Below are 25,337 nucleotides of genomic sequence, written 5' to 3' on the forward strand. Positions count from 1 at the left end.
TCAAATAGAGACACAACGTGTTCAAAAAGGTGAGTTGATGTTGATTTCATAGAGGAGGTTTATGTACCTTTATTTCATGAGAATAGAGACCGGAAATTAGAAGAAACATAAAGTACTTGCAAAAAACACAATAAGGGATACTAGGGTTAAGTATCGTATTCTAGGGTTTAGACTGATTATTGGATGCTTTGAGAATGCTCTCAAGGTGGTATTTATAGCCTACTATGGGCTTGGGTTTCGGTTGCTTGGTTCCCAAGCAACAGTGGTATTTGTGTATTTTACGCATTTTCTAGAGGTTTCTAGAAGCTAAGAAGGGTGGCGCCCTAAGGTGAGCACGCTTAGGCCTCAGGAGCCCTTCTGGAGGGCGCCTGAGCCATTCTAGAGGGCTTAGAGCCTTTCTGGAGGGTTTTTAAGTCTTTAGGAATATTATGACGGTTCACAGTCCCCCAAGCACGAGTCTTGGGACAAGGCGAAGTGATGAAAATATGGGACTGGCCCTTCTGGAGGGCACCAAGTCTTTAGGAAAGTATTGACGGTTCACAGCCCCCCAAGCACGAATCTTGGGACAAGGCGAAGTGATGAAAATATGGGACTGGCCCTTCTGGAGGGCACCAAGTCTTTAGGAAAGTATCGACGGTTCACATAATGAATACGAAAAATAAATTTGAACATGAGAGAAATGATAAAGAAAAAATGTAGTGTGTACTTTTTCTATGAGATTGTTAAAGGAGTAAGAGATTTCTTGGTAACTATTTTACCAAAAAATTATACTTAATTAAAAAAATGTCACATCATTTTAAAATATTTACTAAATATGTATTTTGTCAACTTAGTATAACAACATAAACATAAACATTTTTTCATTGTCACATGCCACCAAAGACCAAAATTGAATTAAAAATAGCATTAAAGAGAAAGACATCCAAAAACTAAATTTTTAGATAAAAAAACCAAACAAATGGCATCCGAACATTACTAAAATAGTTCATCATAATGCTAAGACTTAGACTACAAAGGGAGACTACATATGTAGCATACACTGAGTTGGATCATCATATTAGGTTAAAGGCAATCACACAAGTGATATTGACATCATATCTTAACTTAAAATGTCAAATAAGCATTTATTGTTCAACTCAGCATAAAACATCTACAGTTTTCTATTTCCAGATCTCGCCAAAGATCAAAATTGAAATGTTTTGAAATAATAGAGGTTGAATAAAAAAAATAGCACATCCAAGAAATAAAATTTAAGACATAAATTGACACCACTCTAATTCACCAAAAAATCTTAAGGCATTATGTATATGAGTCTTCTCACTTATATTTTTCTCACCATCTAATCTTGAATCCAATATAGAATATAAACTCACATATGACACATTAGCATATCTCTCTCAAGTGTGGGACTCTTCGCATTTGTGATTTGTTGACATAGACAAGTAATATCATATTGGATCACTACATGGTAAAACATGTGGGTTGATGGTGGTTTCATGGATGAAGGTTTATGTTTCTTTCTTACAAGAAAGGAGAGAAAACAAATTATAAATAGAATGAAGATGAAAAAAGAATTTTAAGAAGAAAGAAATGATAAGAAAAATTATACTCATTTAAAAAAAACATTACATAATTGTAAATGTCTAATAAACATGTATTTTGTCAACTCAACATAACATTCATGCAATTTTCCATTGTCACATGCACTAAAGACAAAAAAAATAAAGGAATTTGAAATAATAAATCCAAAAACTAAAAAAACAGTTCATCATAATGTTGTGACTTCTGGTTGATTCTACATTGAATTTGATCATCACATTAGACGAACAGATACCACAAAAGTGAGATTGACATCACATCTCCACACTAAACCTTAAGGCATTAGGTATATGAATTCAACGGTTACTCTTGCAGCCAATGCAAAACTTAACTCACACTTAACACATTAACATTTATTCCTTAAGTACGAGACTCTCTGCATCTGCGGTATACCATCATGAACCAATGCTACTTCCCCACAAAGTTGAATCGGGTTATGATATCATCGTCGGACCTTCTAAGGGAATCAACATTGGTATGGGTCGACTCATTGGATAAAGAGCAACCATGCAAGTGTAAGAGTTTGTTCAACTTCCACTGTTCTATTCAATGTTAGACCGTAACTGACACTTGATAAATCACAACATATTCTCGCTTCAAGTACGGAGAAATTCTAGCCCGTGCTTGGCACGGGTCCACATACTAGTTTATTTAAAATTAATAAAAACTTAAATATCCAAATACAAAGAAAAAACCAACAAAATAACCAAAATACCAACAAATAACCAAAAACCCAATGTGAAACCACCCTTAAATTTGCGTGAGCAGTTTCCTTTGCCCTCAACAACATTTTGAACTCCGATTCTTTCAAACTTAGCCTTAAATTTAGATAAACAATTTCCTTTACCCTCAACAACAAATCGAACTCCGATTCTTTCAAACTCTTTGAGAAGAATATTCACATGTTCAGCTAAACCCGTCTTAAATTTAGCTGAACAATTTCCTTTACTCTCGTTAACATTTTGAACCCCGCCTTTGAGAAAACAACCAACTTGAACACCTTCCATATATGCTTTACATGACCCCAAAATATCATATGCTCTGCTGTAGAAATGCCCCACAACAAGGTCTTCAAAATTCTGAAAACCAAAACTGACGTAAATCAGTTGCTTGAACCTCAAGAAAGGAAAATGATTTTAAATACTTAGCAATGATAGTCTAAAAAATGATTACACAGTCATCCAATCATATATCAACTCGTAGATATTTGTGTAGGTATTTTGAATATTATATTAAAACCTTTTTATACTAGAAAAATATAAAACCAATAGTAGAACCAGAGAAATGAACTAAACTTGCTAGGGATATACAAGAAATGAACCAAAGAGTAGAACCAAACCTTAGGAGGACTTCTTATCATATACATCATTGTCTTCAGCGAAAGAATGAATGTATCCTCATTATACCGCAGGGCTCTCTTTTCACCATCTATTGAGCCACTCGTTATTTCGTATCCAGGTTCATTAAAGTAAGGCTTTGCATTCAAGATTAGACCTTGTATGGAGACTAGAACTTGTAGCATTGTTGAAACACCTGGAGTCCATTTCTGATTCTTGTTGCCAGACCAGGTGTTAAGTAGACTGAGGCATACATAGCCAGTCTTATACAAATTAGGGTTGAGTCGAAGACCTCCAGAATGGTAGTGGACTTGCTGCCACGAAAAAAATTGACCCATTTGTCGGAATTGAATTAAAAAGAGTGAACAAGAAAATAATATCGGTCAGATAAAGTTATTCTCAACCACATACCGGGGGTACATTGGGATACTCAGGGGGAAAGTAAACATCAAAAAAGAAAAGACCGTCATGGTAAGGAGTCCCTTCTGCTCCAATAATCACAGCCCTCAAGAGATCCATCCTTGATTCATAGACTCTCACAAATATTGTATCTGATGAGCATTAAAAAAATGTCAAAAAAAAGAAGAAGATCAGATTGAGGAATATACCAGAATCATGTTTCACACTATGTTATTTAAAAGTTCTTGATCCCAATTTCATAACAAATATGTCGAGTGGACACCAACGAGGAAAAATTTAGAAATCTTTCAAAAAGGAAGTATTATATAGAAAACATGCCAAGACCGTTTCGATAAGACGGGAACTAGACCTACCATGTCAATAGTAATGAACGAAGTTTGTTAAAAAAATTTAACAATGATCGGATACAATCCATATGGTGAAGTCCATAACCTCAAAAAAGTAAATTGAATACTAATCGTGATATGTGATATGACATCGAAAATATTACAAGCTATTTAGTATAAAGAATACCAAACTCACCCGGCAAATGCTTTTCCAAAATCTTCCACTCTTTCTGGATTTTTCTAGCCCAACTTGGGTTTTGCTGAGGAAATAAGTGATATGTAAATCCATATAATTAAGATCAGAACTGAAAAAAAGTACGTCTTTAAGAGACATTTTTAGAAAGAAAAGAAAAACTAACCTGCTCCATGGAGGATTTATTTTTACTAAAATAATGGTCTGAAATGTCAGTGACAATGTCAAATTGCTTAAAACTTTGAAGTTTCCTCAGAGTTTCATTTTCGGGTTCATCAGTGATTGTCAAACCCGCTGTGTCCACAGCTGCTCCATTACGTTCAGCTCTGGCAGATTTGAGAACACTGGATTCACCAAGCACGTGCTCAGGAGTGGCATCTACATTATGAGAACTCTTCAACAATGGGTTTCCTGATTTTATGCTCAGAGGATGCAATGATCCTTTATGTCCATTGAAATTTGAATGGAATGAACTGCTACTGCCAGCTCCCTTTTTAGCACTTTTAAATTGCCCCATGTTTGGCATCTTACCTCTTCGTGGAAGCTTCATCGCATTGTCACCAAGCATGTGCTCGAGAGTGGTGTCGGTATTATGAGAACTCTTAAACCAAGGAGGATACATTGATCGATCCTGTCCATTGAAATTTGAATGGAATGAACTGCTGCTGCTGCTTTTTGAACCAAAAAGAGCAGACTTCACTTTAATGTGGGAAGATTTCATTAACAGTGGAGACTTAGATGAATCTACTCCCGATGAATTACTCAAGTCACGCACAAAGCTCTGCGATGCAACTGATTTCTTCTTACTAGGGGAAACTTTAGAACTAGAAGACAATTTTGTTCCGGAAGATTGACCAACATTATCTTTTTTGATATGTAAACAAGAATTATCCATTTTAGATCCTTGGATTTTAGAGTTTTTGTGCTGTAATGTACCGTTTCTAGTCTTTTTGAACTACAAAAATAACAAACAATGATTATTTGTTGGTAAAGAAAAAAGATAAGCTTTTAGAAACATTTATCAAATAAAAATGGAACTTATGGTTAAATGTTAGCCCCTTCTTTTCTAAAGGTACCGGTAGCTTCATAACAACAAAGGGTACCGAAGGAATCTTAAACAAACATTCAAAACAAGAGCCTAAATAGTTTTTCTAGGTTTTTAAGCGTCTGAGATATGAAAAGTCAAAATGAACTATACACATATACAAAGGAAGTATTTTAGGCATATTCATACATAAAATAACACATTAACTACACTATAATTTTTTTTTAATACAAGTGAAATATGCAATAGATGCTTATAATTAAGGATCAAACGAGTATATATAAGAGAAAAAAATCTCAAATCCAAAACTTTACATACATCAAAACTAAATAAATACATAAATAAAAGAAGGAAAATTCTATGGTGAAGTCATGAGAATGACTTTTTTGGTGAAGTTAAATGGTCAATCATTGAGCATTTATGTATTTAATCTCCATGCCACGTTAGATTATATAGTGTATTGCATATTTACCCATAAGACGTGTCATTATATCTTTGTTTATTGCAATTGTGTCCCTGGTTAAATCAAAGTTAAACATAGATTTCTATTTATGCACTAAGATTGAAATTTCCCTTAATATTTTGTATGAAGACTGAGGTCAAGTTTAGTTTTAGAGTGGTCCACGAGCAGGACACTAGCTGACATGACATCAACAGTTATACTATTGGCTAAACAGAATAACTTTTTTGAAAAAGTCAATTTTTTGACTTCACCGTAGTAGCCCCATAAAAGAAACCACTATCCCACCTTCAACTTACATATTATTAACACAACAGTAGGCCTATCAATGATTACAAATAACCAATGGCCTATCACAATCATAAGATGAAAAACCATATGTATGAAAGTGTAAATTGTTTATACAACAACAGCATATAAATTATACTTAAAATCCTAAAAACAATCCAGCCATAAATGCCATTCCACTCCCAAGTTTCCCCCACAACACAACTAGCAACGATGAACATTCTCTCGGTATACCGATTGTAGCACTAACAAAGCTCACGTGAAGCAACAGCAAAAAACAAAGAACGGTAATCACACTCATAAAAGCAGTTTTTATTTTTAATAAGAATCAAAACTTTGAAGAGATTCAAGCCCTAATCAGTGAAAAAAAAAAACCCTAAACAAATGAAGTTTGAATAATAAAAGTTTAAAACTGAAACCTGCTTCTCGAATATGAAAGGGAGTCGGTGATTTGGAGGAGGAATTTGGACAACGTCAGAGTGCATGTCCATGACGCAAAAACCCTAAACAAAATGAAGCCCTTGTTTTTGTGACGTGACATGACTAATAAATAACGGAGAAATAAAGTGAGCGAGGAAAGTTTTTCGCGGGGGTTGTTAAGCACATCATATCCCACATAGAAAGAAAGAAAAGAGGAGAAATGGTCGTTAGATTTTTTGTATTTTTTTTTTCTGGTGAATAACGAAATTTACGATATTAATTCCTACATTTTTTTTTTGTAGAAACGAAATTAATTTCATATAATTGCACACACATTAATTTTTATTTCCTTCAAATAACCCACTTTTGAAAAATATATACTGTTTACCTCAAAAATAAAAATAAAATTATATACCGAACTATCCTATATTATTGATGGAAGTTGTCTTGGCGATTCAGTTTAAACAAACATTGGGGTGGTTACAAAAGAAATGAAGAGTGGTCATCTGCGAAGACCAGTCATGTTTAAATATGGCGAATGGATCGACCTTCAACATGATATTAAAATCCAAATGCCAACATCCCTAAACAAATCATCAATCATAAAAGCTCTTTTGAGCATGGAATACAAGAGTGGAGGCAGACATGACACCTTGAAACTTGAAGATCTCAACGGATATGGAACATCAGAAAATCAATGAAGTCACCAAGCACAACAAGTTTCAAACAAACTTGTGAGAACTTAGATCAAAGAATGAGTTCAATATGTTAGTAATCGGATCCTTTCGGGTTTTTGAATCTCAACCACCGAACCAATCTCTGATCAACAATAGAAGCAAAAACCACATACCATACAACACGGTGACGACAAATCCAGCTACACAAGAACAACAATAAGAAATTAAAAATAACTGAAAAACAGTAAAAATTACCGAGATTGATGTGCATTGTATTTTAAGTTAAAATTTAAGATGAAGTAACCAATTATATGTTAGTATATAAACATTTATATTATCTCTATAAATTAAAAAGTAACATGTTATTATATCCAGTGGCGGAGCCAGAAAAAAAAGTTGGGGTGGGCCACTAAAATTAACCGTTGAAAAATTGTTTAAAGTCTGGCAAAATAGACCTATAATTGAATTATTTAAATTTTTCGGGTGGGCCACTACACCACTTTGCGGGAATTTGGATCAACCGAAACCTAAAACCGACATAAAATTGTATAAAATCTCACAAAATAGACCTATAATTGAATTATTTAAATTTTTCGGGTGGGCTACTACACCACTTTGCGGGAATTTGGATCAACCGAAACCTAAAACCGACACAAAATTATATAAAATCTCGCAAAATAGACCTATAATCGTTGATTTTTTAATTTTTCCGGGTGGGTCGTGGCCCACCCCAGCCCATGAAGGGCTCCGCCACTGATTATATCATTCTCATCAAGAATAAACGAAAAAACTATGTTATTTTGTTAAGATATTTTTTTATCGAGAAATCATATATGTTAGTTAGCCGAAGGAGGATGTTCGGGTTTGAAAGCTGGCGGAAGGTGGTTGCCAATTTGGGAGAAATGGAGACAGGTTTTTGGTTCTATTTGGAAGAGCCCAGCTCCGTGTAAGGTGGTGGCGTTTTCATGGAAATTACTATGTGATCATATTCCAACAAAAAATCGAGAAATCATATATGTTAGTTAGCCGAAGGAGGATGTTTGGGTTTGAAAGCCGGCGGAAGGTGGTTGCCAATTTGGGAGAAAAGGAGACAGGTTTTTGGTTCTATTTGGAAGAGGCCAAGCTCCATGTAAGGTGGTGGCATTTTCATGGAAATTACTATGTGATCATATTCCAACAAAAAGAAACCTCTCTATCTGGTGTTTTATTGACCCGAATGCTTCGACGGATTGTGTGTGGTGGTGAGGGGTTGGTGGAAACATCAACTCATCTTTTTTTGCATCGTAGGTTGGCGTTCAACATGTGGCAAAAAAAATTGAGATGAATTGGAATTAACTTCATTACTCCTAAAAACCTTTTTATTCATTTGGAGTGTTGGATGGGGGAAGCGAGATGGAAGAAGATGCGGAAAGGATATTGGCCTATTTGGCATGCCACTATTTGGAGTATTTGGCGAGAAATGACAAGGTGTTTTAAGAAAATTGATAAGGAGGTGGATGAGTTGGTGGAGGAAGCCAAAGTCCTCTCTTGGACATGAAATATACATAGGCTTAAAACCACTCCTTGTCTATAATATGAATGGCGTTGGACCCTGAAGATTGTATAAGGAGGTAGTGGTTCAAAGGGGAAGTGTTTTTGGTTCTATAATTACTAACGAAGATGTAAAACATAAACTAGATTCACTTGTCTTTCTTTTATAGCAAGAAAGAAAAGATGATAAAGCAAACATTACGTAGTCATAACTAACAAACTAATAAATAATCATATGCAACTAGTTTTTAACTATAATCAATGTCTAAAGCAAAAACAACCTGCATGCAGTTGATGTTATAAGCCTTTAGTATCATAGTTTCAAGATTTTGGGTTTTCAAAAAGAATGTTCCTTGATCGCTCGTGTAATATTATGCCAATCACTTTCGGTAGGTGGTAAGCGGTACTGCAGGAGACTTGAATTTCTCGGATTTGGATCCTCTCCTTCCCTTTCCTCTATATCTCTCCTTATTTTTTAATTAATGAAAGAGATAGTGAGATTATTAAGAGAAAGATAGAGAGTACGGGGATAGATATAGAGGAAAGGGAAAAGATAGAGAGTAAGGAGGGAGATGTAGAGGAAACGGAATGAGATGATCCTATTTGGAATTTCTCACAGTCCTTAACTCCAATTCTTTCAAACTCCTTGACAAGATTATTCACATGTCCAGCTAAACCAGCCTTAAATTTATCTGAGCACTTTCCTTCACCCTTATCGACAATTCGAACTCTGCCTTTCGCCAAATAACCAACTTGAGCACCTTTCATGTATGCTTTACATGACCCTAGAATATCATGTGCTCGGCTGTAGAAATGCCCCACAACAAGGTCTTCAAAATTCTGAAAACCATAAAAGACTTAAATCAGTTTGTTGAACCCCAAGAAAGGAAAATATATTTTAAATATTTCACAATGATGTTATAAACGAAAAAATTATAGACATCTAATCATATATCATCACGTAGATATTTGTGTATATATTTAGAAAATAATAGTATAACATAACACTATTGTGAAATATAATCAAATTTCTGTATAAAACTTTTTATATGTAACGTAGCAAAGCAAGCTTAGCATATATGGATATAAAAAAATGAACCAAGAGTAAGATCAAACCTTTGGAGGTTTTCTTATCGTATACAGCATTGTCTTCAGCGAAAAAATGAACGTATCCTCATTATACCGCAGGGAACTCAATTCACCGCCCGGTGTGCCCTTTGAAGGTGCCCATCCAGGTTCATTGAAGTAAGGCTTTGCATTCAAGATTAGACCTTGTATAGAGACCAGAACCTGTAGCATTGTTGAAACACCTGGAGTCCATTTCTGATTCTTGTTGCCAGACCAGGTGTTAAGTAGACTGAGGCATACTTTGCCACAGCCATACAAATTAGGGTTGAGCCGAAGGCCGCCAGAGTGGTAGTGGACTTGCTGCCACGAAAAATATTCATCCGTTTATCAGAATTGAATTAAAAAGAGTGAACAAGAAAATATTGTCAACTAGATAAGGTATCCTCAATTTTGTATTCTTTTTTAAGTTTCTTGTTTTGTATTCCTGATGGATCGAGTGCCCCTTAAACTTCTTCTAATTTCCTGTGTCAAGTATTTGTACTTTTCCTATTTTATCTAATATATGTTAATTTGTTGTTCAAAAAAAATATGAAATATCCTCAACCACATACCGGGGGTACATTGGGATAGCCACTTGGAAAGTGTACATCAAAAAAGAAAAGACCGTCATCGTAAGGAGTCCCTTCTGCTCCAATAATCACAGCCCTCATGAGATCCATCCTTGATTCGTAGACTCTAACAAATATTGTATCTGATGAGCAATAAAGAAAAAAAATCAAAGAAATGGCCAGGCTGAGCAATATGCAAAACCAGTTTCACACTATATAGTGTCTACAAGTTCTTAATTCCAACGTCAAAACAAATATTTGGACATAATAGCACCAACGATAAATTTGGTATCTTTGAATAAGAATGTATTATAAAGAAAACAAGCCAATGTACTCCTTTCGATAAAACATGAACTAGACCTACCATTTAAATAGCAATGAACTGAGTTCAATTGGAAAAATTAACTATGGCATTAACTAGACCTACCATTTCAATATGGAGAAGTCCGTAAGCTTGAAAAAGCTACGAGAGTTAACAAACAAAATCCGACGAAACCATTACATGTATCTTTTCAATTAGATGAATTTACAACTAGTTGGCTATTAGCACAAAACACAGGCAGTCAAAAGTTACATTGACAAAAAATAACACTTCGTCTTTTTTCTGTGGATTGCATTCTCGTACCAAGACGCATTTCTCTTGAAAAAGGTACATATTACCATTTAACCCGACAATTATACCGCAACCCTACAAACCTATAAAATAGCAATTTTAACCCTTTACCAAATTACATCCATTCACCCATCAACATGTCCGGAATTGAAAATTGTTGACAAGTTTTCAGGGTTTTAAACCAAATCTCCCTTTCTTCCATCGCTTCCAAAGGCAACCCGTCACAGTGATGCATTGTCTTTCAAGAAAAACAACAACAAACCGTATAAAACAGATGCATGATATCAGTGTGCTAAATGTAACTATTTTAGATTTACTGGAGATGCGTTTATTAAGTCTGCGCCGTCTTAAAAACCAAACCCTAATCTTGCTAGTTCAGTTCGTGTGTTTTACATTTCCAAAACCTATATCGTGTCCTAGAGATAAAATTAAATCCATGGTATAGACTTCCAGTAGAACCATTCAAAATAATTGAATCTTCACTCGCAAATTATGCTCAAGTAAGCAATCAACGTGGATAAATCAATCTCAATAGACAATGCCCAGTATAAAAGTTTGATTGAAATTGGGGAAGGGTGAAGAGGACAAGTGAAGTTGGAAGATTGGATTCTTGTGGTTTTGGTGTGGATGTGAAGTGAATGGAATTTGGTAAAGGGGATTGTGAATGAATCTGCTTCCATTTTGTGATGAATGGAACTTCGTAGATGAGTTTTAGGCCATCGTTGAAATTGAAGCTCTGAAGCATGGGTACTCCAAACATGGAGAAGTACCGGTACCGGGTACGCACCCGTACCGGGTACGCGTATGGTACTCGTAATTTAGTACCGAACCATATCTATTTTTATTTGGTTATTTCGTCGTAGTTGGTGCAGCAAAAACGTACGGGCGTTGAAAAAATAGCCAAAATTATCTTGCTTTTGATGAAAATAGTAGAGGGGATGCACAAAAAAAATAAAACTCTCAAGTAACATGATGATAGAAGTGTAGTAATTCACTTGAATAATATTTTTTTGATGTTTTATACCAACGTACCCGTACCTTCATTTTTTAAAATTTGACGTATTACGTACCGGTACCCGTACCCGTACCGGGTACCGTACCCGTACCTATGCATCATAGAATTGAAGGGAGATAATCAAAGTTTATTAGAACTTATGACCTATTGTTTTCACCGCCGATCCTCGTCTTGATGTTCAGTTTCAACTTCTAAAAATCTAGAAAACATGTCAACTATTTTCACTTCTTGACGGGGTGGATGGATGTGATTTGGGAAAAGGTTAAAATTGATATTTTTTATTGTTTGTAAGGATAAATGTATAATTATCAGGGTATAGGGTAAAATTAAACTGGATATTGAATGTGACATGTATGACATGGAAAATATTACAAACTATTTAGTATCAGGAATACTAAACTCACCTGGCAAATGCTTCTCCAAAATCCTCCACTCCTCCTGGATTTTTTTAGCCCAGCTCTTTGAAAAAAATAAACTAACCTTTCCCATGAAGGAATTATTTTTAACAAAGTAATGGTCTGAAGTGTCGGTGACAGTGTCAAATTGTTTAAAACTTCGAAGTTTCCTCAAAGTTTCGTTTTCGGGTTCATCAGTGATTATCAAACCCGAGGGAACCACAACTGCTCCATTATGTCCAACACCCTCAAATGTCTTCCCCCTTTTACGTGTACGGTTTTTTATTTCACCAAGTACCATTAAATCATCATCATCATTGTTGTCGTCAATGTCCATTAAATCATCATCATTGTTGTCGTCGTCAATGGCCATCACATCACGGACAACAGACTACAAAAGTTACAAAAAGTGATTATTTGTTGGTAGAGAAAAAAATAGGCTTCTAGAAAATACACAAGTAAAATGGTTTTGCATCATGCACAATTGTCGTTTCACCATTAAATCAATAAGTCACATCATATCTTATTTAATTTATTAATGGTGAGATTTATTGATCTAATAGTAGAAATTAGTTTGTGCATGATGCAAGACTTGATAAACCAACAAAAACCTCACTTTATTTCCTTTACTTTTCACAAACTCACCCTACAGTAAGAGCCTAAGTTGTTTTTCTAGGTTTCTAACATTATTTATTTATTTATTTATGAGTATAAGAGAATATCTCACATCCAAAACTTCACTTACAAAAACAAAATAAATACAAAATAAAAGAAACGATATCCAGCACACAAGCAGTCTGATTCTACATTTCACCAATGGCGGATCACTGGGAACGAAAAAACGATATGCTGCGCCGCCATACTTCACAAAATATATAGGGTTGATGCTACTGCAATTGCAGTTGCGGCTTCATACAACAAAACCTAAATTTTGAAGCCACACAATCACAGCATATGTTTTTAAATTTAAACCCTAAATCATAAACAACATATCCAAAGGGTTATACCACTTCTTATCATAAAAAAAAAAAAAAAATAGCAAACTCACTATTCATCCGTATATAAAAAATACAACAAAAATTAGATTAAGGGAATCCTCACTCATGTGCAGCAACAAAACAAAAAAAATGAAAGGTAATCATGAATTCATGATTATAAATTTATAAGAGCAGTAACAGTTTGAATTAGCAAAGGTAATAACTTCAAAGCAGAATCGGACAAATCAGAGAAAAGGGGAAAAGAAAAAAAAACTAAACAAAACAAATATAGAAACTACTTGTTTCTTGTGTCTTTTGAATCTTGGAGGATGCTTGTGAGTTGGAGGAGGAATTTCAACAACGTCAGGGTCCATCAAGCAAAAACCTTAATCAAATGAAACCCTTTTTTGTTATGTGTGAGGAAAACCAGAGAAACAAAGGTTTTGAGCAGGGTGCTACACATCACACGTAAAGAAAGAAAGTGAGAATTTGGGTGGGAATAGGCAACTAGGTGAGTCAACTGTCTAGTCTAGGTCAAGTAAGCTCAGTTAGGGCAAGACTTTTTTTTTATTTTTAAATTAAACAGACATCATTTCCGCTGTTTTTAGTGCGCTAATGTGAATGAATTCTTAACAATAGTTTTTATTAAATTGATTTTTATTAAGATTTATTTGCTTTTATTAAAATTATTTTGATTTCATTAAAATTATCTATACTATATTGTATAAATGTTTTATACTTTCATATTGTAACAAATTATTATACTTATATTTTTCAATCTTTTGAAGAAAAAAAAAACTTATATTTTTCAAGGGTTTGTCTAATATGTTGTATAAATGTTTTATACTTTCATATTGTAACAAATTATTATACTTATATTTTTCAATCTTTTGAAGAAAAAAAAACTTATATTTTTCAAGGGTTTGTCTAATATGTGCAAGATTGCACATGTTAAAGTAACTTAAACTTGAAATTTTTTTTATTGAAAAACAACAAATATTTATTAAAAAGATACATAATTATTATTAAATGTACAAGTTCCAATTTAAACTTACTTTTTTAACTTCTTAACATGTGCAAATTTTCATATGATAGAAAAACTCATTTTTCTATAACACCAATAATGTAACAAATATAATATAAATCCTTATATATTTTGATGACACCAACAATATACTCCCTTCATTTTAAAATAAGTGTCATTAAAAAAATGCAATAAAATAGTCAAAAGAAATATCATTTTTACTAAACTAACCCTATCAACTTTAATTTGGTGTGTATTTGTAAAAAAAAACTATTGATGTGTATATATATCTAATCATTATTAATTGTAAAGTAAAAGATAGTACTTTGAAAATAGTACTTTGAAAATAGTGTACTAGTAATAATTAAAGGGAAATAGTGTGTATAATAAACGGTTATAGTTTAGTATGTTTGTTCATATGTTATGTGTACGTGCATGCATGCTTGCGTGCATGTTACTTATACAAAAAATAGCGAACACATTGTCCACTTCTCAGAGGGCACTCAATATTTTAGGGACAGCCCTGTCACTCCTTCCACATAGTTCTAGCTACTCTTATCATATTCCCAAACGGAAAAAAAAAAACATAAAAACAAATTGAAATGGGGTTTTGATGAAGATTCTACTTAAAATGAGGATTTTTTTTGGACATGCAAGATATTATTAGAATAAGATTCTTGTTCGACAACATTGTAAATTCTTGTTTGGATTATTAGAACCATGTTGTCTTGTTCCATCATTTCCCTTTTCAAATCTCGCAAATGCTTTTGATCATTCTTCGAAGCTTTTCGATGAATGATCAATAACCTCAAACCCTCAAAACGTTGAGTATATCCTTAAGAAAAACTTCAAAAACTACCCCAAAGGAAAACAATTTCTTATAACAAATAAGAGTACAATGAGTACTAACCTAAAAAGTAATAATACAGAGCCCACAAATTGAAGTTATTTTGGGAATAATAGCAAGGTTGACATAAAAATGTAGAGTCCTGATAGGTGAACACACTTAGCTGGCAACACACTCTTGTACACCCCCCATGTGGCAGAATAGTTTTGGTATTTCATCTTTTAATGAAGGGTAGTTTTGTCAAAACCCATATAAACCTTGTCAAAATAAAAAACACTTATCTGCAAAACTTATTTTGTTGTAATTGGGATTGATTCACTAATTTAATAATTCTTAACTGAATCCTATTAAGGATTTTCTACAAGGACTTTTTTTCCATTTCATTTTTGGAACAACAAATCAATATGTAAAGTCATAATTATTATTATTTGGGTGTTGCTAAATTAAGAAGTCATTGTTTAAAAAAGTCAAATAATTCTATTTTAAATATACAAATATATCATTTAAATTCAGCAATGTATTTATCCAAATCCAAATAGAATAAAGTTAAAATACACGTTGCTCTTGCTCCTGCGGGAACTTCGTCCATTCCAGCCATTTCCTGCTCTCTTCCAGAGGAAATACCCCCCACCAAGCAGCAGAAGAAGCACGGATGTAACTATGTAAACCCAGTTCGACACCTCGCTGATGTTGACGTTGTCAGTGATCTTCGACATCGCCACCTTCTTCGTCACGTCCGGCGAAGTACAGTTCTTCTTTGGAAGCTCGGGCAGTTTTTACTTGGATGATTCGATTCCGGTTCCCTATTTAACCCCAACATTTCATCCATTTTAGGATTGAAGGTTTGATGAGAACGACACGCATTATATTTTTGGGAGTTATCTCCCGATCAATTTGTGCATTTTTGGGGACCAAAAGAGCAACCATCATATTTTCCACCTATCAGAGGTGTCACTGTAGACTAAACAAATGTACGAAAGGGTAAAAGTAATTGGAATTATAAGTGAAGGTATATCTAGGGGTACAGGGTAAAACTTCTTGTGGAGCATTTGATATCGCTTAAATGGATTTCATGCCCAACTATTGCAACTATAGATTACAGACCAAGTTGCTTTAAGAAATGGAATTGGAGCCAATATTCCTCTCTATAACAAAAGAACCTCACTTGAGGTTAATATACATACATAAATATTAACATTTTCTATGCATAATGATGAAAAGTTAGGAAATTTATCCCTATTTAATCGGGAGCTAAATCAAGTGTGACCAAGACAAAAATTCAACAAGACCATATATTAACACTGAACGATTATCAACTATTAACACTTGAAACAATCCTTGTTTCCTTGTTAATATTTAAAATTTAACCTGAGCGAAGTGGGACCATGTGTATAATCGGAAGCTAAATCAAGTGTGACCAAGGATTGTTTCAACGTAAATTAAACTCGAATTATGTCGAATGATTTGTCCTTAACAAACTTCTTATATAATGATATAGTAAAAGTATGTTTTGTTAAAAGACCTATTTTTTTTATTTGCATTTGAATTTAAGGTTCACATTTCTTTTAGCGATGAAACTCTCATAAATATGGAGAAGTGAGATATCAACTCTTGAATATATTTCACGGCTTAAAAAAGAAATGTTTAATGTGTCATTTGAATATATTGTATATAAATGTGTGAGAAAATTTATGATAAATTAAATTAATTGTAATTTATGGTACATATCAATATAGAACAAAAATGGATTCTCTGAAGTGATAATCCCTCATGGTTTTTTGTATGGTGCAACTTACACCCTTAAAGCCTATTTTTAATATTTAAAATTCCTAACTTTTTTATTTTTGTGTGGCCAATATTTCACTAGATTCTCCATTCACTTGAGAGGATCCAAACTTTTACGAAACATATGTTGTTATTGATGCATGAAAAGTTTTCATATCATCATACATATAATGAAACAAATAAATGGTTATATAGAGTATCCTTACAAAAAAAAAATGGTTATATAGAGTATATCAACCTCAATAAATTGCAGCTATAGGTTTTCACTTTGACTCGATATGAGAAGCCACATTTGTCAATAAATAGTTATATAGATAGGATTTTTACAGATAAAATGTGTCTAATTATACGTAGCGGTGACGATATAACTATGTAATAAAAAAAAGAGACTAAACAAAGTAGAAATTAACATGTAACCATAAAAAAGTAAAAATTAACATCAATATTTGGTAATTACTAACAAAGATGGAAAATAAATAATAGATTTATTTGCCTCTCTTCAAGAGTAAGTAATAAAAGATGATCAACCAAACATAATGTAATCCTAACAAAACTACTAATAATAAAATTACGTGCAACTATATATCTATATGTATGGTTTTTGTTATGGAACATGGCATCCATTGATGAAGGAGAGAAAAACTTATGAAATTCTTTCTATTGATGGAAAATGAAATATTACAATATGAGAAAGTTATCCCACTTATGGGGAGGTTACAACTATATATACTAATAGGGCTAATACTACTTGTAACTAAACTAGATATCTCTAATAGTCCCCCTCAAGTTGGAAGGTGTTCAAAACACTTCCAACTTGAAATGAGAAAATACAAGGAAATACATCAAGCAAATGAAAATACAAGGAAAGGTGCCGGAAACACATCGGCTAAAAACCAAAGTCAACAAACAAGTGCTTATCCAACAAGAAGCAACCACAACTCAAGGTTGAACCAATTGAAGGAAGAAGCATCAAAGCAACGCTTAACCACCATCCGGTAGAAACCAATATCAACAAAGCCAATTAAGGCACAACGCTTAACCATCAAGAGTGTTCAATCACTCAAGATAGAAGCACAAGAAGAAGAAGAAGAAAATGACACTTAACCATCCTTGGACAGAAGCACAACGACGCTTAACCATTCATGACAGAAGCATATCAACATGTCTTAACCATCATGAACAGAAGCACAAGACAAGAAAAGAAGTGCAAGGAAGAGCCATAGACTACAATGGAAGGAGGTCATATGTTGAACAAACTTCACACCAAAGGTACTATGAAGCAACAAGACCAAGGTTCCAAAGATAAAAGAGATGCCCTTCAATGCCGAGCCGAGACAAGAAAAACCAAAAGCAAGCCAATAGAGATGCATAGCCATGTGATGTGTCTTCAAACCATAGAAAACAAATCCATGTTGATGCATTCAAACTATAGGCCAAAACCAATGCTTCCAATAATGAAGCACTCCAAACAACGATCCAGGACAAAGAAACCGAGGAAAAGTAATCAATCTAAGAATCTTCCAACAATCCAAAACTGAGCCACAGTCATAAACCTCACCAAATACCACACCAAGGGCATGAAAGTTCCATGTAGAGCTCATAAAGGAAGGGAACCAAGTGGTAAAGACAATCTGCCAAAAACTAGCACAATTGTGCATCCATAAAACTACTGATGAAGAAAGCCAGAAGCAAGCATCTAAATCATATTCAATCAACAAACAACAACTAAGAGCAGCATTCAACAATGTGTTGCACCACAAAATTGAAATGAGAGCAGTGTAGTACAAGTGTAAGGATCTCAAACGAAAACATCAAGCAATGCCAGATTCACCATCAAACTTCCAAATCAAACAGTTTGGTCTTCAACAAAACTGATGAACATCAAAGACAAACCTCAAGAATTGTATAGAATCAGAATATTTTGTTTTATAAATCTCTAATGCCCTCAAACAATGAATTTGAAAGGTGAGCCTCAGAACCATCTCAAAGTCAATATCCAAAGATGATGAATGAGTACGATAGAGTGAAGTATTTATAGGAGTGAGTTGGAGTAACTAACTCCCTAACAAACTTGCTTGCTCTCCAAGCTATCTAGATAACTTGCTCTCCAAGTTATCTTCACACTATGTTCTAATAGTCCCCCTCAAACTCAAAGTGGGAAAGTTTACCAATTTGAGTTTGAAATACAGTGAAAATTACAATTGAGAACATGTGAGGAAGCTTCAGACTCTGTGTCTCTTACGCGTTTCTGCTTCTGAGTTGCAGTAGAAACAAAAACAGCTTCTGAACAGAGAAACACAAAAAGAATGCTTCTGAACAAAAAAAACTTCTGAAGAATACAGCTTCTGAGAAGAATTAGGTGCATTAGAAGGATACAGCTTCTGAAGAATACAGCTTCTGAAGAATACAGCTTCTGATAAGAATTAAGTGCATGAGAAGAATACAGCTTCTGAAGAATACAACTTTTGAAGAATACAGCTTCTGAAGAATACAAAAATGCTTCTGAAGAAGACAGAATTCCAGTTCTGATGAGAAGAGTCTGAGTCGATACCACGCGCTTCCAAACTACTGATTTATTTTTCAGTATACTCAACACCAATCACAATTGAAGAGAAGAAGCCAACAAAGATTTCAAACTGAACACAATCACCAATCTATCTTCACTGAAGAATTTCAAGAAACACCTTGTGAGCAGTTTGATGAACTGAACATGAAATTGAAGCAGAATGAGAGCTGTTACAAGAAACAATGTAGAAGAACGAAACAAGAAATCGTTCAACTCGAAATCGGAAAAACATGAGATGAATCAGTGTTCGATCAACAAAGGACAAGAACTCGGAATCGCGGAACTCGGAGATTTGGGGAAAATGGACACAAACTGAATCACGATACATGATTAGAATTTTGAAAAACAAATACGACGAGTACAAATTGAACGAATTCAATCGACACGAATCAAGGACAGAAAGCAAGGAAAACGAATCAGAATCGAATTTTTGATTCAATTGCATGAAAACAAAATCAAACCGAATTACGAACAGAATCACGAAGGAGAAGATACACAAAACACGCAATTGAACGAGAAAAATGGAAATTGAATTAGGAAATAGAAGAAGAAAGGATCGATTCAACAGAAAAGAAAAGAACGAAGACGAACTCACGACGAATCGTAAATTGATAGTGAAAACTGACGAGAAAGGAAACAAGAAAATAATAGTGAAAAAGGATGTGAGAAAATTATGGATTTTCTCGAGAAAACGCATCGGAAAATCCTTCAAGGAGGATACCAGATTAGCTCTGATACCATGTTATGGAACATGGCATCCATTGATGAAGGAGAGAAAGGCTTATGAAATTCTTTCTATTGATGGAAAATGAAATATTACAATATGAGAAAGTTATCCCACTTATGGGGAGGTTACAACTATATATACTAATAGGGCTAATACTACTTGTAACTAAACTAGATATCTCTAATAGTTTTGTTTAAGTTCCAACTACTTAATTAATGTAAAAAGTTAACAAAAAAAAACCTGCATGCAATTGATGTGTAACAAGCCTTTAGAATCAGTGTCTCAAACTTGGGTTTTCAAAAAGAATGTTTCTTGATCACCATCATGTAGTTAAGCGAATCACTTTCTGCGAGTGGTACGCGGTATCGGAGGAGTTGGAGACATGAATTTTTTACAGTCCTTAACTCCAATTCTTTCAAACTCTCTGACAAGAATTTTCACATATTCAACTAAATCAGCCTTAAATTTAGTTGAGCAGTTTCTTTTTCGCTTGTTAACATTTTTAACCCCGCCTTTGACAAAACAGCCAACTCGAACACCCTCCATGTATGCTTTACATGATCCCAGGATATCATGTGCTCTGCTGTAGAAATGCCCTACAACAAGGTCTTCAAAATTCTAAAAACCAAAAATTACCTAAATCAGTTGCTTAAGCCTCAAGAAAGAAAAAGATTATAAATACTTAGCAATGACAGTGTAAAATATAATTACACTTATCCATTAATATAGCATAGTCAAACCTTATGTTCAACTTTGTTACATTAAAACCTTTTTATATTAGAAAAAATAAAAACCAAAGAGTAGAACCAAACCTTAGGAGGACTTCTTATCATAGAAATCATTGTCCTCACTAATAGAATGAATGTAGGGCTGGACAAATTGGGCCGACCCGCAAGCATAAAAAGACAAACGGGTGGAGCAAACCGGGTTCAGCGGGTCATCGGGTTTCCTGGTTCGGTTAAGACTGGGTAATACTGGTCGGCTTCGGTTTTTAATATCCAGCCCGTTGAAACACCGAAACCGTCCGGACAGTAGCAGTATCACTTGACTGGTTGATTTATTTATTACTAATAAGCCATTAATTTTTCTCTTTCCACTCTTCTTTGTACACGCTACCCCATTTTTTATGGCATAGGAACTCTCAATTCAACTCATCTTTATACCTTTTATTTTGAAAATCACATGCTCCCTTCCTCATTTCTTTTTATTTCATCATTTTATTTTTATCACATGTCATTCTACTGTACATCTCTTTCTCTCTTTCAGCAATGTTCTTGTTCATCCACCACCTTCTCTCAACCATCATCTTCTTCTTGCTACTTCTTTGTTACTAGATCTGTTAGTTTAACTATGGATCTACAAATTTGAATCAAAATAGTTGTATCTTAGAACACAACTATGACATCATCTTCTCCTCCCTTTTTCATCATCAATGGTGTTTATTAGTTTTTTCTGGAATTTTTATGATCTGGAATTTTTCTTCACTAAAATTTTCAACGTTGTTGGATCAGAACCGATTCAACTCGACCGCTTTAACCGTAGACCGCGCAACCCGACACCGCCGTAACCGAAACTTTTAAACGGCCGGCAGCGGACTGTAAATTTCCAACCGACGGTTTGCACGGTTCCGGATTTTGAAACCGAAACCCGTCCGGAACCGTCCGCTGTCCAGCCCTAAATGAATGTATCCTCATTATACTGTAGGGCTTTCTTTTCACCATCTCGTGTGCCACTCATATTTTCATATCCAGGTTCATTATAGTAAGGCTTGGCGTTCAAGATTAGACCTTGTATGGAGACTAGAACCTGTAGCATTGTCGAAACACCTGGAGTCCACATCTGATTCTCGTCGCCGTGCGATGTGCCAAGTAGACTGAGGCAAACATTGCCACATGCATACAAATTAGGGTTGAGCCCAAGACCTCTAGAGTGGTAGTGGACTAGCTGCCACGAAAATAACACCCTTTTGTTAGAATTGAATTAAAAAGAGTTAACAAGAAAACAACGTCTGTCAGATAAAGTATTCTTAACCACGTACCGGGGGTACATTGGGATAGCCACTTGGAAAGGGTACATCAAAAAAGAAAAGACTGTCATGGTAAGGAGTCCCTTCTACTCCAATAATCACAGCCCTCAAGAGATCCATCCTTGATTCGCAGACTCTCACAAATATTGTATCTGATGAGCATTAAAGAAAAAAGACAGAAATGGTCAGGTTACGCAATATGCCAGAAGCATGTTTTGCACTATGATATTTAGAAGTTCTAAGTTCTTGGTTCTAATTTCAGAAGAAAAATAAATCTGGAGTGGAAACCGCAGAAGGAAAAATTGGCAATCTTTCCATGAGGATGTATTATAAAGAAAATAAGCCAAAACCCCTTTCGAAAAGACAGGAACCGGACCGACCCTTTCAATAGCAAAAAATGGAGTTCGATAGGAAAAAAATAAACAATGATTGAATACAGCTCATACGGTAAAGTCCATTGGCTCGAAAATGTAAATCGAATTCTAAATGTGATATGTGATATGACATTCAAGCTATTTTGTGTCACGAATACTAAACTCACCCGACAAATGCTTCTCCAAAATCCTCCACTCTCCCTGGATTTTTTTAGCCCAACTCTTTGAAAAATATAAACTAATATCTTCCATGAAGGAAATATTTTCAATAAAGTTATGGTCTGAAGTGTCGGTGACAGTGTCAAATTGCTTAAAACTTTGAAGTTTCCTCAGAGTTTCATTTTCGGGTTCATTAGTGATTGTCAAATCTGGGGGAACCACAGCTGCTCCATTACGTCCAGGAGTGGCATCCATGTAATGAGAACTCTTAAACCATGGATTTCCTCATTCTATTCCTGAAGGATACAATGAACCATCCTGTCCATTGAAATTTGATTGGAATGAACTGCTACTGCCAGTTCCCTTCTTATCACTTTCAAATTGCTCCAAATATGACGACTTACCTCCATGTGGCAGCTTCATTGCATCTGGACCGTCAGCCAAACCGCAGTTTTTTGAACCGGAAAAAGCAGACTTCACTTTACAATGGAAAGATTTCATAAACTGAAGAGACTTAGATGACTCTACTCCCAATGAATTACTCAAGTCATGCCCAAAGCACGGTGATGCACGTGATATCTTCTTACTAGGGCAAGCCTTAGAAGACGATTTTGTTCCAGAAGATATAGCAAATAATGATGGATCAGAACCATAGCTATCAACATCGATTACATCATGTGATACTGAAGGTTGATCGTTAGAAGGCTGAATCGCGCTAACTGTTCCATTTTTTACCATAATAGACTGCTAAAAAGTAAAACCAAACGATTCATCAAAAGGATTGCGAACAAAATGATAACATTAATATACTGCAAGATATAGCAAATAACATCTTATACAAACCACAACTTGTTGATCACAATAACCCTCATGAATGGCTTCAAGTTCTTTCCCCTTGCTACATTTACGACTTATTTCACCAAGTACCATTAAATCATCATCATCATTGTCACCGTCGTCAATGTCAATCACATCATGGACAATGGACTACAGAAATAACGAACAATGATTATTTGTTGGTACAGAAAAATATAGACTTTTAGAAACATTTATAAAATAAAATGGAACTTATGATCAAATATTAGCCCCTAGTTTCTAAAGGTATCAGTAGCTTCATAACAACAAAGAAAACCAAAACAAACCTTGATAAACCAACAGAAACCTCACTTTATTTCCTTTACTTCTCACAAACTCACCCTACAGCAAGAGCCTAAATTGTTTTTCTAGGTTTTTAAAATAATTTATTTATTTTGTCGGTATTAGAAAAGGGGAGTTTTGGCGCAACGGTAAAAGAAACCACTATCAAACACACAGCTGTTTGATTCTACAGTTTCCTAAGTTCAATGACTAGATACGTTTCACCAATGGCCTATAACAAATAGGTATGTTAACGATGAGTCGATAACAAATAACCAATGGCCTATCACAATCAGAAGCAATGTTATCATTGGGGGATCGGGGAGGGCAAAAAACCCGACATATTGCGCTACAATCCTTCACAAAATAGGGTTGATGCTGCTGCAATTGCGATCGCGGCTGCATGCATCGAAAACCTAAACGTTGCAGCCACAGTCACAGCCCTAGATCAGTTTTTAAAATTTAAACCCTAAATCATAAACAACAAATCCAAAGCGTTGTACCACTTTTTATCATAAAAAAAAATAGCAAAATCACTATTCATCCGTATATAAAAAAATATAACAAAACCAGATAAAAGGAACAAAAAATTATACAAAACAAAGATAGAAACTACATGTTTCTTGTGTGTTTTGAATCTAGGAGGATGTTTGTGAGTTGGAGGAGGAATTTCAACAACGTCAGGGTCCATCAAGCAAAAACCTTAATCAAACGAAACCCTTTTTTGTTGTGTGTGACGAAAACCAGAGAAGCAATGGTTTTGCGCGGGGTGCTACACACAACACATCACTCACACGTAAAGAAAGAATATGAGAATTTGGGCGTGGGAATAGGCAACCAGGTGAGTCTACTGTCTAGTCTACTAGGCAACTAGGTCAAGCTAGCTCGGTTAAGGCAGACTCTTGTTTTGTGTTTTTTTGCCGAGGTTTGAACCTCGACCTTGCATATATTATGCATTGTCTCGTCAACTGAGTTAAGCTCACAAAAACACACTTTTTTTGTTGTGGTGGCCGGAGTTTGAAACCCAACCTTCCATATATTCCTAATCAACTGAGTTAAGCTCACGGGGGATCTATTTTTTTTTTTTTTAACTTGCGCTCAAATGCCTCTCCGTGTCTATCTATTTACTCTTTTTATTAAGCTAGTATATATTGATCTATTCACTCTTTTTATTACTACGCTAATGTATAAATTACGAACTGCAATTTTTAAGAAATTTTTCAATGACACCAATCATATAACTATTTTTTTGAGGGAATCGTATAACATTTTTATAAATAAATTTGTTTAAAAGTATAATTGAGAATGAAAAATGACTACTGCTATTTAAAGCGAAACATTTCGTCCAGAGAGCTTCCCAAATTATTTTCCGCTGTCAAATCTTCCCTTTATATGAAGTGCATGTGCGGGAAAAAAAATCAAAAGAGGTGATGATCATGTTATTTCACACGGTCGTGAATTTGTCAGGTCAACAAATGTCGGGATACATGGCATTATTCATGAAAAAATCACTGTAAATATTTTTTGGAGAGAAATCATTGTAAAATCACGTCTTCTCTTTATATATAATTTAGATATATAAAAATAAGATTGTTTGTTATATTAGTGTAAGAGGTCAAACTAAGGTTGTTGTAGAAGTCTATTTAGTTGAAAAAGTAAAGGCACAATATATATATATATATATAAAATCTTTTAGGTCTACATAATCGACTTACATAAAT

At 34.5% G+C, this 25,337-nt stretch overlaps 1 protein-coding gene, 1 long non-coding RNA gene and 1 pseudogene across 2 annotated transcripts; all 3 read right to left on the reverse strand.

Moving 5' to 3' along the window:
* Positions 1-2,168: 2,168 nt before the first annotated feature.
* On the reverse strand, positions 2,169-13,348 carry LOC146949750 (uncharacterized). The gene is made up of 11 exons (XM_085748561.1): positions 13,271-13,348; positions 12,004-12,385; positions 9,975-10,114; positions 9,412-9,723; positions 8,768-9,135; positions 6,902-6,965; positions 4,042-4,830; positions 3,879-3,912; positions 3,348-3,469; positions 2,939-3,250; positions 2,169-2,678 (listed from the first exon to the last, which is right to left on the reverse strand). Exons 1-11 carry the CDS (start codon positions 13,343-13,345, stop codon positions 2,268-2,270), a joined length of 3,009 nt encoding a protein of 1,002 aa, XP_085604687.1. The 5' UTR covers positions 13,346-13,348; the 3' UTR covers positions 2,169-2,267.
* Positions 13,349-19,974: 6,626 nt separating this feature from the next.
* On the reverse strand, positions 19,975-20,787 carry LOC146949751 (uncharacterized). Its single transcript, XR_015027374.1, has 2 exons — positions 20,733-20,787; positions 19,975-20,538 (listed from the first exon to the last, which is right to left on the reverse strand). It is a non-coding gene; the product is annotated as an uncharacterized LOC146949751 (long non-coding RNA).
* Positions 20,788-22,458: 1,671 nt separating this feature from the next.
* LOC146949752 (uncharacterized) lies at positions 22,459-23,462 on the reverse strand (annotated as a pseudogene).
* Between the last annotated feature and the right edge of the window lie 1,875 nt (positions 23,463-25,337).

This window comes from Medicago sativa, chromosome 2 (assembly GCF_051527215.1).
Source record: "Medicago sativa cultivar Bolivia chromosome 2, Bolivia_mono, whole genome shotgun sequence".
NCBI classification, from domain to species: domain Eukaryota; kingdom Viridiplantae; phylum Streptophyta; class Magnoliopsida; order Fabales; family Fabaceae; genus Medicago; species Medicago sativa.

Bases quoted from the DNA above. Each gene is read 5' to 3' on its own strand.
- LOC146949750 (XM_085748561.1), bottom strand. From the start codon at position 13,345: ATGGACCCTGACGTTGTTGAAATTCCTCCTCCAACTCACAAGCATCCT. The intron at 9,724-9,974 runs GTATGTGGTTGA...TTTTCGTGGCAG, and splicing joins GCTATCCCAATGTACCCCCG to CAAGTCCACTACCACTCTGG. The intron at 4,831-6,901 runs GTTCGGTGGTTG...TTATTTTTGTAG, and splicing joins CTATTGTTGATCAGAGATTG to TTCAAAAAGACTAGAAACGG.